Source organism: Muscardinus avellanarius (genome assembly GCF_963383645.1).
Source record: "Muscardinus avellanarius genome assembly, chromosome: 19".
Classification (NCBI taxonomy): Eukaryota; Metazoa; Chordata; class Mammalia; order Rodentia; family Gliridae; genus Muscardinus; species Muscardinus avellanarius.
Window position 1 is genome coordinate 25,497,844 of NC_137805.1, and position 19,707 is coordinate 25,517,550.

Below are 19,707 nucleotides of genomic sequence, written 5' to 3' on the forward strand. Positions count from 1 at the left end.
AAAATAAAATAAAAATAAAAAAGGCTGGGGGTGTGTAGCTTGGAGGTAGAATGCCCCTGGGTTCAATCCTCAGTAGCAAACTCACCCCCAAAAACAGGAAAAAAAAAAATTGAGATATGGTCTGGCTAAGTGGCCCAGATTGGCCTCAAATGTACATCCTCCTGCTTCAGCCTCCTAAGTTACTGGGATGACAGGTGTGTACCACCAAGCCCGGCTGGGCTGCTCGCTCTTCAAAAGACTCAGCAATTAGAAATTTCATGGTAAAGTTGTACCAGTTTTCTTTCTGTCCCTCTGAAAAGCGTTTGGTGTGCCTCCGTACCTTTTATTTATTTATTTTTTAGGTACTGGGAATGGAACCCAGGAGCATTCTACCTCCGAGCTACACCCCAGCCCTATTTTATTATTATTATTATTCTTTATTTTGAAGCAGGGTCTCACTGAGTTGCAAAGGGCCTCACTAAGCAGCTGAAGCTGTCCTTGAACCATGATCCTCCTGTCTCAGCCTCCCAAATGCTGGGATTACAAGCATGTGCCACCACGCTCAGCTCTCTATTTTTTTTTTTTTTTTTTTGGTGGTACTGGGGTTCCTGGGCTACACTCCCAGACCTATTTTTATATTTTTATTTGGAAACAGGGTCTCTTAAGCCAGAGCAAGCGGCTGGCTTCGAACCTGTGTGATCCTCCTGTCTCTGCCTCCCAAGCGCGGGGATTACAAGCGTGAGCCACCACATCCAGCGCTCAGCTCCCTATTTTTTATTCTCTATTTTGAAACACGGTGTCACTAAGTTGCAGAGAGCTTCACTAAGTAGCTGAGGCTGTTGGAAAAACCCACGATCCTCCTGTCTCAGCCTCCCAAATGCTGGGATTGCAAGCCTGCACCACCACGCCCGGCTCCGTACAGAGATGTCATTTAGTTTTTCTTTAAACTTACCCTAGAAGTAGGCACAGCCTCACCTCTAACTTCAAAGACTCTGCAGGACTCTCTCCCTGAATACAAACTTTATCACCTTCTCCCTTCCTGTTTCCTTAGACAAGAAAGGCAGAATTTCCCGAGAATGAGCCTGAAGGTTGGAATTATTGTCTCCTGGAGGAAGCCGAGGCTGGGGTGGGGCTTGCCCTGCTCGGGGACAGGTGGCTCTGGGCAGAAGATGGACAGGCCATACTCCCCCGAGGCATTTTACGATTGGGTCAGGTGTAGCCAGCGCTAGGGCTGGCTGGGCCGGGGGGAAGGGAGCCTGGTGGTGCTGTCTAGCAGGCAGGTCTGGCGCCCGAGGGCACCGGTCTGGGTGTCTCCTTAGGCTCTGGTCGGAAGAGACCAGAGGGGAGAGGGAGGCCGACGCTGCTCTCTGGAGTTCTTGGTTATTGTGTCTGTCGAGAAGGAAAGTCCAGTGTTTTGGAACCCTATGAAATCTATTCCGCTTCCATGGTGGCGGCGAGGAGGGGGGAATCGAGGCTTCCCGAGCCTTAAGGAAGGACACAGGAGGAGAGGGGGCCGGGGTGAGCCCTTCCACGACTCCCATCTCTGTTGCCGAATGGCATCCCTCTTTGCTGTCTGCCAGGCGAATTCCTCTGCTGTGGGGCCTTTTGGAGAAATGGCCGCTCACGGCCATCTGAGATCACGACTACCCGGCTTCCTTTGCGGCAAGTCTAGATGGCTGTGGGGTACTGTTCCGTCAGTAGCGATAAGAGGACACCTTCTGGTGGGAGGGTGAGCTCGGAGGGGTTCTGCAAAATATTTTGAGTGATAGCTGAGCAAACATTTGGAAACAGGGTCTCATTGAGGGTCTTCCTCAGTAGCTGAGGCCAGCTGCGAACCTGCGCAATCCTCCTGTCTCAGCCTCCCAAGTACTGGAATCACAAGCGTGCACCACCACGCCCGGCTAAGCTCGAGTTCTCGGTGACACGGTTGAGCAGCCGACCCGAGTTCTGGGGGAGAGACTCCTGGGCATCTTGGGTCACGTGTCCACGCATGAGTCAGTGGGCCCGGCAGGTAGATCATGCCCCATATACAGGGCTCAGTGTCAGTGTTTGTCAGGGCTCAGTGTCTGTGCCCTGTGGTGCGCCGGGGCGTTGGGGTGTCTGCTCTCTGATCACATGGTGTTAGTCATTATGATAATAATCTCCCTCCCTGTGCCGAGCACGCTTCATCCTCGGTTGGTATCAATTTATTTTTCCTAACGACCATTGCAAGCCTTTTATTATTATCACCCTGTGTGGGTGTGTGTTTCTGGGCACGGAACTGAAGGATGTTCTACCTCCAAGCGGCACCCCCAGCCCCTTTTTTGAGTTTTTGTTTTGAAACAGGATCTTGCTCGGTTGCTGAGAATCTTACCACATTGCTGAGGCTGTCCTCAAATCTGTGATCCTCCTGTCTCAGCCTTCCAAGTACTGGGATTACAGATGTGGGCCACCGCACCTGGCTTCCAACCCTTTTTTTAATCTATTGTTTTGCAACAGGGTCTTGTTGATTGCTGAGCTCATCCCTGTTTTTATTATTATATTAGTATTAGTATTATTAGTATTATTGCTTTTTTTGTGAGTGTGTGTGGTTCTGGGGATTGAACTCTGGGGCATTTTCCCTCTGAGCTACCCTCCCAGCTCTATTTCATTTTTTTTTTTTTTTTTTTAACTTTGGAAACAAGGTCTCACTAAGTTGCAGAGGTCCTCACTAAATTGCTGAGGCTGGCCTTAAACCTGCGATCCTCCCGTCTCAGCCCCCCAAGCACTGGGGCGACAGGTGTGCCCCGCCAGTGCCGGCCCCATCATCTCAAGACTGAGCGCAGAGGGGGGCTGCGGCCCAGGGCTGCGTGGCCAGTGCACGTAGTTGCACTGGGAGGTTCCATATCGGAGCATTTTCTGCCCAACTCGATCCTGTCCTGTGTTTTCTGGCTCGGAGGACAGGTTGCATCCCGGGCTGGCCCGGAACCAGGTTCGCTGATGGGAGCCTCTCAAGGCAGGAGGAAGCCACAGCAGGCTCTTACAGCCATGTGCTTTGGGCCTAATATCCCACATCCCCAGCTATTCATGTCCCCAAACCAGATGTCTTCACATGGTTTGAGGCTGCCTTTAAACCAGTGGTGCCCCTTAGCACAGATGATCTGCGGTGATGCATATGTATCCAGTGGGGCTGGGGATGGCTGAGCCACGGCACTTATTGTTAATAAAACTGTTTATGGAAGTGTAACATGTGTACAGAGGAGCTCGCAAATCAAGAACACTTGTGTGTTTGGAGACACAGGCGCACCCAAGGAACCAGCCCGCTGGAGCCGCGATGTACCGGCTTCCCAGGGCCCCTGAACCTGCATCCGGCGTGAGCCTCTGCCCTGCCTTCTAATGGTACGGATTAAACCGCCCCTTCATATGTATACATATTTATTTAACTGTACAAGAATCCTTGTTTATTTACTTATTTTTTTATGGTACTAGGCGTTGAACCCAGGGGCATTCTATCTCTGAGCTACACCTCCAGCCCCTCTTAAAATGTTTTGATTTAGTCGGGTGTGGTGGCACCAACTTAATCCCGGTACTTGAGAGTTTGAGACAGGAGGATGGTGCGGGTTCGGAGTCAGCCTCAGCTACTTAGTGAGGCTCTTAGCAACGTAGAAGTGAGACCCTGTTTCCAAATAAAACATATAAAATAGAATTGGGAGTATAACCTGGAGGTAGAAAGCCCCTGGGTTCCAACCCCATTAACACACACACACACACACACACACACACACACACACACACACACGTTTTGTTTTGACACAAGGTCTTATTAGGTTGCTGAGATTTTCATTAAGTTGCTGAGGCTGGCCTTGAACTTGCAACCCTCCTGTCTCAGCCTCCCACATTCTGGGGCTACATCCCTGGCTACTAGAATCATTGAAGTAGCCAGGGGACAAGAACCCCTGGGGTCTGTCAGTGGCTCAGCCTCTCGCCCTGAAGGACACGGATGCCACTGAGAAGCTGTTCCTTAGATGCCCCTCACATCCTCCTCCTCATCCCAGCACAGGCTCACAGGGCATCAGTGCAGTTTTACTGGTGCTTTGGTCGTTTAGGAATTTAAGCTTGGTTTGTTAGGATGACAACCTGAAATGAGCCAGGCTCTCGGGGATTCCCGGTGGCCCCCAAACCCCGGCGCGTCTCCCGTTTCCACAGACCAAGCCGACCACAGTGTGTTGGTCCGGAGAAGGAGCGCAGATTTAAAGCAGACTCTTATTTTGAAAAGGAGCTGGGGTGGGGGAGTGGCGGGCACGACTTCTGCTGCACCTGCGCCCCCCAGGCCTAATGCGTTCAGGTTGATGGGACCCAGACCTCAGGAAAGATTATAAATTCTCATTTGATTTGATTTGCTTCTAAGATACCTTAAACCAGCTGTGCCTGCCCAGCTGACCCAGGCAGCTGGCCGCTTTGGGGGAGGGTCTTTCAGGGGGAAGGGAGGGCGGCTGCAGCTCTGCTCCCACCCCGGCCCCAGCCCGCTCTGGGTTGGTGGAGAAGGCGGGGTCACGCCTCTGCCGCCCTCTGTGATCGCCAGCGTCTGCCTTCTTGAGTTTCCACAGAAACCCCATAACCAGGGGCCTCTGTATGGCCTCAGTTTTATACGGGGGACGTTGATTTTCCCCGAGATGAGTTAACTTGTCTTGGGTCCCTGCTAGAGATGGATTAACTTGTCCTGAATCCCTGCGTGTGGTTGGCAGAGCCTGGGTTCCGCCCACACCAAGGGGCCCCAAATCACATGCTCAGCCCTGTGGCCTCCTAGGCAGGCCCTCCGGATTAAGGGAGGGGGTTTTAGCAATCCATGTGTTCGTCCTGGAGCACGCTGAGGTTTGGGGATCCCTTGTCTATTTTATTTTTGGGGGGATACTGGGGATCGAGCCCAGGGCCACTCTACTTCTGACCTACACTCGAAGACCATTATATATGTTTTTTGTGGTACTGGAAATAGAACCCAGGGGCGTTGTACCTCCGAGCGACACCCCCAGCCCTAGTTTTTATTCTTTAGTTTGAGACAGGGTCTCACTGAGATGTGGAGGGCCTCACTAAGTAGCTGAAGCTGTCCTTGTCTCAGCTTCAGTCTCAGCCTCCTGTATGCTGGGATTACAAGCGTGCACCACCACGCCTGGCTGTCCTTCTTATATTTTCAAACAGGGTTTCATTAAGTTGCTGGGGCTGGCCTTGAACCTGCCATCCTCCTGCCTCAGCCTCCCAGGTACTGGGATTATAGGCGTGCGCCACAGCGCCCAGCTAGTCCCCGGTCCATCTTAACCCCAGGATGCCCCACAGAAGTGGGTCCTGCTGCTCCCCTTCAGACGGCCGGGTGACAGCGGACTCACTGTCCAGCCTAGCTCCACGCGGAGATGTCCGTGTTCTCTTCCTCTGTCAGTTCTTACTTTCTTAGAGCTCAAATCTGGAAACGAGGACCCAGGTACTGGGATTATAGGCGTGCGCCACAGCGCCCAGCTAGTCCCCGGTCCATCTTAACCCCAGGATGCCCCACAGAAGTGGGTCCTGCTGCTCCCCTTCAGACGGCCGGGTGACAGCGGACTCACTGTCCAGCCTAGCTCCACGCGGAGATGTCCGTGTTCTCTTCCTCTGTCAGTTCTTACTTTCTTAGAGCTCAAATCTGGAAACGAGGACAGCGGGTTATCAGTGCTCACGCAGGTCCAGGAAAACAACCACGTGGCAGAGTCCGAGGGGAGCGCGGCAGGAGTGGAGGGGAGCCCTGGGCGGCGTCCTGGCTCCGCACCGTGCGCTTGGGGTGTGTGACCATCATCCGCAGGCTGTCCCTCACCCCGTGCTTAGTAGGGAACGTCCCTCTCCAGGGCTGGAGCAGGGCTTGTCCCACCTGTTTACAGAACTGAGAGCACGGGGGTACTAGCCACAGCCGCCATGACGATCCCAAGTTCAAACACACATCCCCAGAAAGAGGCTCTCCCTGGTTCCACAGACCCTTCCACAGATGTGTCTCAAAGCACACATTGGGACCCCCGTTCGGGACGCCGCGGGCAAATCCTATCATCGCTCTGCACGCCGTCCAGCCATGACGGCTGGTGGCTGCTTGGAGTAATTACAGTGGGAAGACGCGGGCATCGATCGGGTGCCCAGCCACGCCGGCCGCTCTGGAAGGGCTTCAGAGCCGCACGGGGCTTGTGGCTGCCTCGTGGCCAGGGAGAGACGGCCCCCGCCATCAAGGCGTGGGGCAGACCCGCGGCTATGTCAGCCCTGGTGGAATATGGCAGAAAAAGGACTTCAGGGGAACCAAGTTCATTCCTTTACCAACGGCAGAGCCGGGGTGCCGTGAGCCTGGGCTCACACCTGGATGGCCAACCCCAGGGACGCCTGGGTCTCCCCCACCTGCCTCCGGGAGGCTGAGTCTCATGAGGCCTGAGGGGGACTCGCTGGTCCTGATGGCACCCAGCGATGTTTCTAGAGCTGAGGCCAGGGGTGCGAGATGGCGCTGCAGTGTTGGTGGGAGCGCGGTCCCCGGGTGCTGGGGAAAGGCAGCGTGTTCCCGGGTGGTGTGACTTGGGTCTGGGACCGAGCCCTCCCGACGCATCAGAAGGTCACGAGGGGGGCTGCAGGTGGCGGCCAGCCTTTCCTGATGACTTCTAGCCCAGGGGTTCCCCTCCCAGCGGCGTCGAGGGCTCCGGTTCCGGCCTTTGTAAAGGGAAGACGCTGGGATTGGCTCTGGGATGGTCGGGGCAGGTGCTGTAGCCGGGTGGTTTTCAGAGGTCTTTGGACTTCTCTGTGGCTTCAGGGGTCTTGGGCCCTCTTAATCTTTGGCAGGTGACTGTCCATCCTCGGAGCCCGTGTGCTCTCTTACCCGGGCGGCACCGGAACTAGAGGCGCTGGGAAAAAAAGCCCCGAGGCCCCCGAGTTCACAAACGGTCAACTCTAGACACTTACTGTATTCTTTATTCTTTATTCTTTATTTTGTTATTTTGTGTGTGTGTGTGTGTGTGTGTGTGTGTGTGTGTGTGTGTGACTCTTTCTTTGATAATTCATACAAAGTGGTTTTCAGGACATGTGGTGTGTGGCTTTTAGAAAGAACAGGGCAACATCTGTGTTCGCCCCTCTCCTTGTCTTCAAATGGTACTGTGAGGAATTTTCTCAGAAAGCCATTCCGAAGGGCCTTCAAAGTTCTCCAAGAAATTTAGTTGGCCATTTTATCCATGAATTTCTTTTTTTCTTTTTCTTTTTTTTTTTTTCTTTTGGTGGTACTGGGGTTCCTGGAAGCTCTTCTACCTCTGGGCTATGCCCTCAGACCTATTTTATACTTTTTTTTTTTTTTTGAAACAGGGTCTCTTAAGCCAGCAAGGCTGGCTTCGAACTTGCACAATCCTTCTGTCTCCGCCTCCCAAGCGCAGGGATTACAAGTTCGCACCACCATGCCCAGCTCCATGAATTTCTTTAATAAAAAAAAAAAAAAAAACTAGACAGGCATGGTGCTGTCCGCATGTAATCCCAGTACTTGGGAGGATTGCGGTTTGTAGCCAGCCTCAGGAATGTAGCAAAATCCTGTTTCAAAATAAAAAAGTAAAGCCAGGCGTGGTGGTGCACGCTTGTAATCCCCAAGCTTGGGTGGCAGAGACAGGAGGATCGCGCAGGTTCATAGCCAGCTGCGCTGGCTTAAGAGACCCTGTTTCAAAAAATATAAAATAGGTCTGGGAGTGTAGCCCGGAGGTAGAAGGGCTTCCAGGAACCCCAGTACCACCACCAAATAATAATAATAATAATAATAATAATAATAATAATAATAATAATAAATAAAAAAATAAAGTAAAGCTGGGTATGGTGGTACACACCTGTAATCCCAGTGCTTGGGAGGCTGAGACAGGAGGATCGCAAAGGACAGCTTCAGCAAATTGTGAGACTCTCATCAACCTAGCAAGACCCTGTTTTCAAATAAATAAAATTGGTCTGGGGGCGTAGCGTGAATGTAGAATGCCTTTGGGTTCAATTCCCAGTACCTCCCCATACTAAATAAGTATAATAATAAAAAAGTAAAAATAGGGCTGGAGATGTAGCTCAGAGACAGAATGCTTCTAGCCCCTGGGTTCAAAACTTAGTCAATACCAAAAACAAACAAAAAACCAAAAAATGAATGTTCTTAAAAAAAGAAAAACCAGGTCTTTCTTTGCTGGCTGTGGTAGCACACACCTCTAGTCCCAGTATTTGGAAGGCTGAGACAGGAAGATCTCAGGTTTGAGGTTAGCCTTAGCAATTTAAACCCTATTTTAAAATAAAAATTAAAATAGGGGGTAAGGGTTGTACCTCAGAGGTAGAATGCCCTTGGGTTCAATTCTCATTACTAAAAAAACCCCGAAATTCAAAACTCTGATAGTTTAATTGTATAAATAGCATATCTTATACATTTAAAAAACTGTATATAAGCTGGGCACTGTGACATACATCTATAATCTCAGTGACTCTGGAGGCTGACATGAGGATCACAGGTTTGAGGCGAGAAATTCCCAGCAACTTTAGTGAGATCCAGTTTCAAAATAAAATAATAAATAGGGCTGGGGTTATAGCTCAAAAGTCAAATGCTCCTGGTTTCAATCCTTAGTACCAAATCAAATGAATAAAAGTTAAAAAGCTCAGTGGTGTATCTTGGAGGTAGAATGCCCCCAGATTTAATCAACAGTGCCAACATAAATAAAAAAAGATAAAAAGGGCTAGGGGTAGAGCTCAGTGTGGGGAGCATCCTTGGCTTCAACCCTGAAGGTCCCCCCACCAAAAATAAAAAAGTTGCATCTAGCCGCTGCTGTGATGCCGGGTGTCCTGCCCTGTGGGGCGTGCCTGCTGAGCGCACCTGCGTTTATGTCATGCTTGCTCTTGCTCAAACATTCTTTTCCTGTCGGTTCTGCCGCAGTCCTGTTTTTCTTTTGCAAGTGAACTTGACATGCCCGAGGCCCGCGGCCACCGTGTGTGCCTCTCCTGCGCGCCGTCCTGTGTGGCTTACAGTGTAGACACCCTGTGCCAATGGCGGGTACGCTCTGTTACCACTCGCCAGCTCCCACGATGGAGAGAGCGGGCCGTGGCAGTGGCCCTCCAGGATGGTCAGGACGAGAGCTCGTGCCTGGGCCCCAGTCATGGGCAGACAAATGTCCCAGCGGAGCCTCTGGGGGCCGCCGGCTCAGAGCATGAGGTCAAGGGCGTGGGCTTCGCTTTGGCATTTACTTAACTTGGGGCCGTGGCCGAGGAACTCAGCCCCTGGGTTCCATCCCTAGTACCAAAAACCAGAACAAAACCTGAGGCTCAGGGAGAGGGCTGAGTCCCTCAGAGGCAGCCCTACCCCAGCCCGAGAGCTCCCCGAGCTTAAGTAGAAGCCCGCTGCTCATACGTCTTTATTTTTAGTAGAAGCCCGCTGCTCATACGTCTTTATTTTTTCTGGCCACGCCAGCCCCATGTTCTCTCCCTGTTGCTGGGTTCTCTCTCCCCTGCAGGAAGCAGAAGCAGCAGCTTTGTCTTGAGCAGGTGAAAGGTGCTGGAGAGGCTCGAGCCAGCCACGCTTGGCCCTGCCGCCCCTCCCGGCGCTGGACACCCCCCAGCCAGGGGCCCAGAGGGCGCGGGGCCGCGGGAGCACATCTGCTGCTAGGAACCTGTTCCTGGATGTGCCGCCATTTTCCTGTTCATCCTGTACAAGATGGCCCCGCTGTCTGATGTCTCTGCTATCAGAAGGGAGGGCTGAGGCCCTTCATCTCCTTTTCCCTGGCATCATTTCTAGACGCTCCCTCGTCCCTGCCGTTCACCTCCTCTGCTGCTGTTAGTCTAAGGCTGTGTTGTATCCTGCCTGTTAGAAATACCCGGCGGTGCTTTAAACAATGGAACCCCAGCAGAAGCCCTCCCCAGGGCTGCTGGTTCCCATCTCAGGCTGGGGTTGGAGCAGCTTGGTACCTGAGCGCCTGTGTGGTTCTCTTTACAGCTCCGCGTGCAGGCTCTTCACCTTGGTAGCTTGCAGTCTGCTGAGATGTCAGCATTCACACCACAGAAAGAGGCAGATACCTCAGATCGGGTCCCAGAGTGCCGATTATTACACATTTACTAGCCCACCCCGGGCCAGGGTATCTTTCTCTTTTGAAAGCATCTACAGTGATTCTTATGTCCAGCAGGGCTGAGAACCGAGAGCGTCCCAGGATAGACACAGTATCTGTTTCCAAGCAATAGTGAATGGTCATCTAGCCCCAACAGAAGATGAGTTATGTATATGAACTAGCTTGCTTCCCGTTCCCAGCATTCCACGAAGGAGGATCTTCATGTATTTCTCAAATGGTAAATTGAGTCCAGATAGGTGACCAGGGCCACGCTATTAGTGGCTGAGAGTGGTCTTGAATCATCCGGACTTGAGGTGCTGGGATTGGAGTCCGGCCCCGGCCTCCTGGACGGCTGTGGCAGTGCCCTGCTGTCCCCAGAGATTGGATGCAGGGCACATTCTTCTTGTTGGAGACAACTGGGGTTGGAGCTCAGGACTCTCCCGTCTGAGCACATCAGTGGGGGTGTCTGAGCGAGTCTCCACCCAGGCAGAGCACGAGCCGGAGACTAACGGGTCTTGATGCTGGTGTGTGCTCTCTCCCTTCCAGTGGAGCACGACAAGGAGTTCTTCCACCCGCGATACCACCATCGGGAATTCCGGTTTGATCTTTCTAAGATCCCCGAGGGGGAAGCAGTGACCGCCGCCGAATTCCGCATCTACAAGGACTACGTCCGGGAACGCTTCGATAACGAGACCTTCCGGATCAGCGTCTACCAGGTGCTGCAGGAGCACTTGGGCAGGTGAGTGCCACGGGGGTGCCGGGGCTGATGCCAAGCTCCTCCAGCTAGAGGAAGGAGATGATGGCTGGGGATAGGGCCCGACAGGGTCAGGGAGAGCCACACGCCTCCACGTGGGGCACCGACTGTGTACCGGCCCGGGACTAAGCATCTTTTTAAAAACAAAGTGTGGGATGATGCCGTCACTGACCCTAAAACCGTGGCCCTCGGTGGATCTGGGCAGGACACGCGGGAGGCCAGGGTACCCGGTACATGTGGCCTTGTGCGAGATTCATGGTGTGGGCTCTGGGGTGTGGAGGAGAGGAGGAAGGGGCAGAATTCGTACTGATGGTCCCTCACTCGTCTGCGCTCTGAAGGCCCCGGGGATGTCAAGCAGCCGATGGAAGTGGCCACTTGTAATAAATAAAATGCTGTGGGAAAGTGGGGGAGAAAAAGAAAACCAAAAATGAGTAGCTGGAGAATTCTGTCTCCTGAGGACCACTAGGTCAGGAACCAAAAGTTGGCGTTGAAAAACTAAACTTCTGGAGAGCATTCATCTGTTTATCTATTTATTTATGTATGCATGCATGTATGTATGTGTTTATTTATATATTTGTTTGTTTATCTATGCATTGTGTGGTACTGGGGACTAAACCCCAGGGGCATTCTACCGCCGAGCCACACCCCCAATCCTGTTTTATTTTGAAACAGGGTCTCATTAGGTTGGTGAGAGTCTCAGTCCGTGTTGAGGCCGTCCTCCAACCTGTGATCCTCCTGCCTCAGCCTTGCGGGGCCCCTTCCTCTTCTCCCCCGGGGCTCAGGGTGGCCCCCACTCCCCTGAGGCCTTCAGCAGTTACAACTGCAGGGACCATATTTCCAAGTACGTTTACATCAACGGCTGCCGGGGATGACCTGGTTCGGGATATCTCTCTCTCTCTCTCTCTCTCTCTCTCTCTCTCTCTCTCTCTCTCTCTCTCTCTCTTTCTCTCTCTCCTCCCCCTCTCTTTTGGGTACTGGAGATTGAACCCAGAGGCATGGCATTCTACCTCTTAGCTACACGCGGAGTCCTATTTCATTTTTTACTTTGAAACTGGTCTCACTCAGTTGCTGAGACCCAGTTAGCGCACTAAGTGTCTATGTTGCTAAGGTGGCCCTCTGATGTGCAGTCTTCTTGTCTCAGCCTCACGAGTCCTGAGCTTATAAGTGCACACCACCATGCCCGGCTTGGCTGTGTCTCTTTTGGGGGCACAGTTCAGCTCATAGCAGGGTGCAGATACAAAGTAAACACAGTAGCACATAAGACAAGGTGGCCGCACGGCCGAGGTACAGGTGTACCTTAGACGGCGGCCACTGGGGGTCTCGTGGAGCTGAAGTCTGAATAACGGAAAGGCTCTGGCAACAGGGGCCGGGGGAAGAATGTCCCTGGGAACCGGGGTCCCAAGGTTGTACAACAAGGACAGAGGGAGGGAGGATGATGGCGCAGGGACAGGATGACAGCCCGGTCCTTGCTGGGGATGAGACGGAGCCTTGTGTGAAGCCCTCGTCTGGATTCCCTGCCTGTGTCCACCGCTGACCTCATGGGCCATCCAGTCTTGCCACCCTGTAAGATGGCCGCCTCCTCTGCCCCATCTGAGACCCTGGGGAGCGTCCTGGATGCTCAGAGGAGAGTCGTCAGCCGTGGGCTGGGTTACAGGTGTCCTCAGCTCCTATGGGCTGAGAGGCCAAGCCCTTAGTCAGCAGTTGTCTTGAGCTCCTGCCAGGTGCTGGGCACGGGGCACCAACCAAAGCAGAGCTGGTGCCCGGCCCTGCCCTCTGGGCGCTCCTGTGTGAGCAGAGATGACGCACTGCACACCAAGGTCCTCGTGGGCGGGAGGTACAGGGCAGGGTCAAGGTGAGTGGGCCGGCAGGAAGGCCCTTGAACTGAATTTCTAAGTTTCGTTTTTGTACCTGAGAGAAGGAAGCCAAGCTCCCCTTCTTGGGGAGTTTAAAGTTATACTTTGAGCTGGGCGCTTATAATCCCAGTACTTGAGAGGCAGAGACAGGAGGATCCCAGGTTCTCCTGAGGCCAGCCTCAGCAACTTAGCAAGACCCTGTCCAAATAAAGAAATAGTGTTGAGAAAATAAATAAATATGAAGTGCTCAGCGGGAGAAAGCCTCCCTGCATTCCATTCCTAGTATCAAAAAAAAAAAAAAAAAGGAAAGGAAAAAAAGTTTAAAAAATCTAAACTTATTTATTTTCCGGGCAGTTTTTGTTTTTGGGTCTAGTCTAGATAGCACTGTTAGGTGTTCCCCAGGTGGGGTGAGCCCCCTGTGGGAAGCATGGGTTGGAATGTCACCGCCAGGTACCAGGGTGGCCTCGGGCGGGGAGCCCGAGGAGAGCCGTCTTATGTGTTAAGTGGCTGATAGCGGGGTCTCCCTCACAGGCCGCGGGCGAAGGGAGCCGTACGGAGGGCAGTGTCCGACACACAGTAATTGCTCAATAAAAGCCCCGCGGCCGTGTCCTCCTCCGCATCTCAGGGAGCCCGAGTCCTTAGAGAACCGGGAGTGCCAGGCTTTGGCCCCTCCGCTTTGACTGGGCTAAGTCCCTACATTCTGCGACCTTTCGATGGGGAAGAGGTCTGAGCTCGAAAATGCTGTTTGAGCGTTTTATGATGCTGGCGTCTCACCTCGGCAAAGAGGACCATGCGCTTTCCAGCTGAAGGTCTCCTGACCAGCCAGCCGCCAACCCCCCCAGATCCTGTTCCCAGCACCTGGCCGGCCGTGGAGCCGCCCTGGCCTTTGTGCTAGGGGAGCTTGGTCCTGCTGCCCGTGGCCGCCCAGCTGTGTGGGCTGGGCCATCTGGCTCTCTGACAAGCCCTGCCTGAGCTCCAGGAAAGCTCCGGGGGTGCCGGGGATTAGCCGGCTTTGCCGGCCTCAGCTGTCTCTCCCCTCGTGGAAGTCACTTTGCACCAAGTCCTCTTGATCTCTGGAATCCAGATTAAATTCCGATAATGAGCCGAGCTGGAGGCCTTCCATGGCCCTCGGGCCCTGCTTTAAGCTCGGCCCCAGACAGCTGGATAGAGGTGCAGGAACCGCCCTTGGCGGGCTGAGGGGCAGGTGGGGCCAGCCGCAGGCCCAGGGATGGTGGCCGTGCTTGCTGGGCGGGGGGTGGGGGTGGCCAAGGGATCCATCTTAGTCTTCCTTTCCGAATCCCAGGCCTGTGCTGAACCATCTGGGCCCCGGCTTCCAGGAGCTGGACTTACTCTGTGCCTGTCGGCTTAAACTTTGACTCCAGCTGGAGCAGAGGGTGATGGGATCGGGGGTCACGCTGGGCAACCCTTTTATTCACAATACTGGAACGGGGCAGCCGGGTCTGAGCACCCCATCCCAGCCCCCATCCCAGCCCCCCCCCCCCGCCTGCCTGAGGCACCCCCTTTCCCTGAGGCGCCGCCACAGCTGTAGGACACATTTGCCCACTGAGAACTGCCTCCAGACCCTGGGGAGGCCAGGCCAGAGCCCCAGTTACCACCAAGGTCGAGACGATGTCAACAGCTGGATGAAAAATGTCCCTGGGTCCCTGTCAGGGGCTTCGGCTGCCAGGATGGTGACCTCAGCATGGATTTCGGTGCCAAGACTTGGATCAGCACCACTGGGTCACTCTGAGGATAGAAGGGGCCGTTCTCCACCCTCATCCCTGTGGGAGCGGGGTCGGCAGAGGAGGCTGGAATGTGGCTCACCAGCCCCCAGCAGCCCGGGTCAGGCTCGTGTTCCTGTGCTACCTTGGACCTGCTCCCTGCTCAGTGGGCTTCTGGGAAAAGTGCGGCCCTGACCCTGCTGTCCGCCCGCAGGCCCCAGCTTCTGCCTTTCTGAGCAGCTTACAGGGGCGGCGCCGGCCCATGTCTTTGGATGCCACACGCGAGAAAGTTTTTGGTTGCAGATGCGGGAGGAGGAGGTCTGTAGTCCCCGAGCCCCAGGGTGGCTGCGGGGTGGGGGGTCAATGGCTCCTCACCGTGTCTCGTCTTTCCCTGGGGATTTGGGTTGGGGATCACGTTGTGTGTGGGGTCAGGATGTGGTGACAAGATCTGGACAGGTTTCCATCTGACTGTAGTTGCCGGGAGCGTGTTTGGGCAGAGGGACACAGTCATGCCCCACAGTGCATCCCCACCCCAGGCTCGAGGCTCCTGCTCCAGGTGTTTCACCTTTTTGTTTTTTGTCTTTTCGTGTTTTTTTTTTTTTTTTTGGTGGTGGTACTGGGGTTCCTGGAAGCCCTTCTACCTCCGGGCCACACTCCCAGACCTATTTTTACATTTTTATTTGGAAACAGGGTCTCCTAAGCCAGCACGGCTGGCTTCGAACCTGCGCGGTCCTTCTGTCTCCGCCTCCCAAGCGCGGGGATTACAAGCGTGCGCCACCACGCCCGGCTGTGTGTCACCTTTTTGTAGCTGTGTACCGTTCACGGCACCTTTGTCATGTAAGTGCCTTGGAGATGACCCCCGGAGACGCGTGGTCCCCATTTGACAGGCGCAGAGGCTGCTCAGAGATGGGAGTAGCTTCCCTGAGGTCACGCGGCTAGAAAGCGGCCCCGGTGGCTGGACCTGGGTCTCCTAGACTGCAGCGCTTGTGCTCGGATCTGCTGTACAAGCAGGTGGCGCCCTGTTGGTGCTCTTCCCCTACCTGGGCTCCCGTGGGTCAGCCGATGACACTGAGCTCTGGATCTCAACTGTGCTGTGCACTAGAACGCATGGGACAGGATGGTGCACTGAACTGAGTCTGGGGACTGGGTTTTTATTGGTGGTGGTGGTATTGGAGAGTAAACCCAGGTGCATCCTTCATTCTGTCTCTGAACCATATCCCCATCCCTAATTTTAATTTTTTTTGGAAACAGGATCTCACTAGTTGCTGAGGGCCTCACTGAGTTGCAGAGGCAGGCGTCGAACCTGCGATCCTCCTGTCTCAGCCTCCCAACTACTAGGATTATAGGCGTGTGCCACTGCACCTGGCCAGCTTAAGGATTTTTTTTTCACAAGGTCCCTGGTGATTCCCTGTGTCCAGGCTGAGAACGGGCAGCTGAGGTCTCTCTGTGTCCCACATCTGAACCACATCCAGGCTCCTGGACAGAAAGGGAGAGATTTCTTCTGGTCCGGGCCCCTGCTATCTTTGCCTTCCTCCAAGACTATCTTTCTTTCCACCGGCTGGAGCCCAGTTCGTGGTCCAGACCCTGTTGTCAGTCTCAGTAGCACAGGAAAGTGCTGGCTGGGGGTGGAGATCCCTTCCAGCTCTGGCTCTGGCTCTGGAGGCTTCCGGAACCTCCTCGCCGCTCCCTAAGGCCTACGTGCCGGCTTCCCCGTCTCCTGGCGCCCAGTCCTTGCCACTACACCTCAGCCCCAGGGCGTGCGTGCTGGTGTGGCACTACTGCCTTCTCCGGATGTGCCGGTTCAGTCTCCCGGGAGCCTCTTCAGAGAGTGAGGTGGGAGCGGCAGCCGCTGGGGCACCCTGGACGTCCTGCAGGGCCGAGGAGGGCGGCCGAGAGGCCTTGGCGCTTTTCCTTGGTCTCTGTCTGAGTTGCACTCCCAAGTCCCAGCGCGGAGCTGCGTGGGTGAGGGTGACGCCCTTCGCCCCTTTGATCTGGGTTCCCCTTGGGGTCCTCTCACTGGTGAGCAGGGATTATTCTGGAAGAAGCCTGCCTTCGGCGGCATCCAGCGGGCGTCGGGGGCGTGTGTGGCCTGCCCTGCTCTGCAGCGCGGGGCCAGACGCCCGCTGGTTTCCTGTCCTGTGGTCTGAGGCCATCTGCTGGGCCTCGGCGGCTTTTTTGATCTCCGTGCCTTCTATTTCCTCCCACAATTCATGTGGAGCCTGGCTTCTTGAGGATGGGGTGGGTGATGGTTAGGAAGTCAGCTGTCACAGGCCCCGTCTGTCTATTCAGCACCCGCTGTGGGTCTGGGGGCCTCAGCAGGGGCACAGACTCTCATCAGGTGTCCAGTCGCCTGGATGCAGGTTGGACGGATGTCCCTGCAAGGTAGTCGGTCTCCATGTTAACCTGCCCTGGGAAGGGCCACTCCCTTAACCACTGGGTGGATTGTGCCCAATCCACAATGTAATTCACCAGCATCAGCATCCTTTTTGTTGTTGGTGGTGGTGACGGCTCTCGTTGGGAGAGGAGGGGCTCGCAGTAACAAGGACAAGACCTAACTGTGTACTTCCCGTGAGAGCTTCTCCAGTGGAGGTGCTTACCCCCCATCGCAGTGAGGAAGCCGAGGCTCCGCAGAGCGCAGCTGAGCAAAAGCAGGGCGCATCCGACCCACGGCACGCCCGCTCTCTCCCGGGCGGCTGCAGACACACTTCTCTTCCTCCTGCTCCAACCCCATGCATCGGGTGGTGGTGGAGCAAGTTGTGTTTCCCCACAAGGAGACTGAGGCAGAGAAGACGGCTGACCTGCTCGGCGAGTCCCTGCAGCGTTGGAGTGAGGAGCTGGGGACCAGGCACCTGGAGTGCCTTGTTTCTGCCAGTTGAAGCTGCATGGTTTCGAGTAGCTGCGGTCTCGCGGCCTCCTTGGGCTTGCTAGTGCAGACGCACGTGGGCACCACAGTGGTTGCTATGGTGACCCTGCAGCAGCGACGGGCTCTGCACACGCACAGTTTACTTTTCTTGTTGTCAGGTTCATTATACCTGGTACCCAGCACATGGTAGGCGCTCAGTAAAACATCTGTTGTGTGAACGCCCATAGGAAGGGTCTGCGGCCTCTGCTTTAGGATACAGGCTTCCTGGAGTGCTTGAGGGCGCAGGCATCCTCTAGCACATGGACCCGCACGCCACATACCTGCCCACGAGCCAGCGCCTCCCAGCGCCTCGGCCCTCCGGCTAGTCCACCCCAACCAACTTTCCAGCCTGCTCTCTCTCCCAGAACTGAAACTCGAGAATGCCTTGTTTGCAATCTCCCTTCAGCATCTGAGCTCAATTTCCAAAAAGTGAAAATTGCCTGTAATTATACTACTTTCGAACCTATGCAAGTTCCCCTGTGATGATTATAATTATATTATTTAGAGCCAGTGGGCCGGTGGGCATCCAGTGGAGGCTGGCTCTCATTGGCAAGGCCGTGAGAGGTCAGGGTGTGCACTGTGGCCTGGGCTTCTGAGGCTGGAATGCATTGGGGGGGGGGGTTCAGGATCCAGGCTGTCTGGATAACTCGATCTGGCACTTTAATTCCAAAAACACTTCAGACTTGGACCAGGACCTCAGCTTGCCTATAGGAGCCTATTTTTCCAAATGTATGAACATCTGTGTTTCATATCAGGGCCTGTAATTGCTTTAGCCTTTTTGGCAGGAGACAAAGAGAATTAATATTTTTCAATTTGGTCATAAGCGGTCATCTGTAGCTGGGGAGAAAAGTGCCTGGCCTGATGTTAACTCCATGAAGATGGGAAACACGGGCACCCTGGGAAGACGTCTTAAAGAGTCAGCAACAGTCAGGGAAGAGCTTGGTTGCTTCAAGTTAGAAGCAAGCATCGGAGTAAATGCCTACGGCTCTTCCAAGCACTGGTCTTTCCTTGTCTCCCCACGGCCATCCCCGTCGGCGCAGTTTTCTTCTTCTTCCTTAACAAAGCCCGTGGCTTTTCATTTGCCACTGCAAGGATAGAGGAAATAGAGCAACACCTGGCCTGCAGCAGTCCAGCACGCCAGCCACCTTTCTCCTCTGGAGCCAAGACAGGCATTGCCAATGGATCGCAGCATTCATTCCCCCTGCCCTGGCAGTTCCTCTGAGTGAGGCAGCCATCGCTAATGGAGCACTGCTGACATGGAGCGAAACCTGAAGCCCAGTCTGCAACAAGGACTGTGTGTGTGTGTGTGTGTGTGTGTACGTACACAAAGTGTTCCCAGGAGGCCAGGTGAGGACACAGAAGCACTCCTCCAGGGGGTCCTGGAGACAAAGTTGTACCCCTTACCTCTGGCAGTGGTTGTGATACTGAAGTATGTGTCTCTATCAGCCACCTCTGGAGGCAGTTTCTCGGCTCTGGCCTTTCTCTTTGGTGGGGTGTCCAGTGCATGGAAGGCGCAGGGTGGCACCTATGACCGGTACCCACCAGATGCCAGTCATCCTCTCCACGTGTAGGTGTGTGACCAGAAACGCTTGCAAACTGTGCTGTGTCCCCAGGGTGCAGAATGGCCCCTGATGGAGAAGCAGGGGTCGAGGGGCATGCCAGTTTCCAGGAATGTCCACACTGGATTGTCCAGGCACCTGGGAGGGGGCCCTGGAGCCTCGGTGCCCGCCCGGGTAGGAAGGTGGCGAGATGCTGATTGTGGGCTCAGGTGTGCTGCTGGGCGCCCGTGGTCCCCAGGTGAGGCTGCCAGCTTGGAGTAGGAAGCACCTCTTCCTCCTTCCCTCCCTGCGTCTGCCGGCCTGTGCTTTCCGCCCCTCTCAGCCCCCACTGCCCACAGGCTCCGGAGTGAGATGGCGGCACCACCCGGAAGGCTAAGGGCAAAGGGAGACCACGTGTCTAAGCCCGACTGATCTGATGCGGGACTCGAAGAAGCCACTGTTACCAGTGTTTAAAGTGAGCTCCGGGCACTGGCCACGTGACTTGCGGGGCCCAGTACAAAGTGGAAATATGGAGCCCTTGTTAAAAAAAAGTATTATGGGAACTGGGCGTGGTGGCGCATGCTTGTAATCCCAGCCTTTGGGAGGCTGAGACAGGAGGATTGCTGTTCGAGGACAGCCTCAGCTGCTTAGGCCCTCTGCAACTCAGTGAGACCCTGCTTCAAAATAAAGAATAAGCCAGGCGTGGTGGCGCACGCTTGTAATCCCCGTGCTTGGGAGGTAGAGACAGGAGGATCGCGCAGGTTTGAAGCCAGCTGCGCGCGCTGGCTTAGGAGACCCTGTTTCCAAATAAAAATGTAAAAATAGGTCTGGGAGTGTAGCCTGGAGGTAGAAGGGCTTCCAGGAACCCCAGTACCACCAAAAAAAAAAAAAAAGAATAAAAAAATAGGGTTGAGGCA

At 54.5% G+C, this 19,707-nt stretch overlaps 1 protein-coding gene across 1 annotated transcript in view; it reads left to right on the top strand.

Moving 5' to 3' along the window:
* Positions 1–19,707, top strand: part of BMP7 (bone morphogenetic protein 7) — a gene marked incomplete at both ends in the record, with an annotated part of 71,517 nt that overhangs the window by 15,776 nt on the left and 36,034 nt on the right. The window contains one exon of the mRNA XM_080716140.1: positions 10,569–10,761. Within this exon, the coding sequence (XP_080572266.1) occupies positions 10,569–10,761 (193 nt within the window). The remainder of the gene's footprint in view (positions 1–10,568; positions 10,762–19,707) is intronic.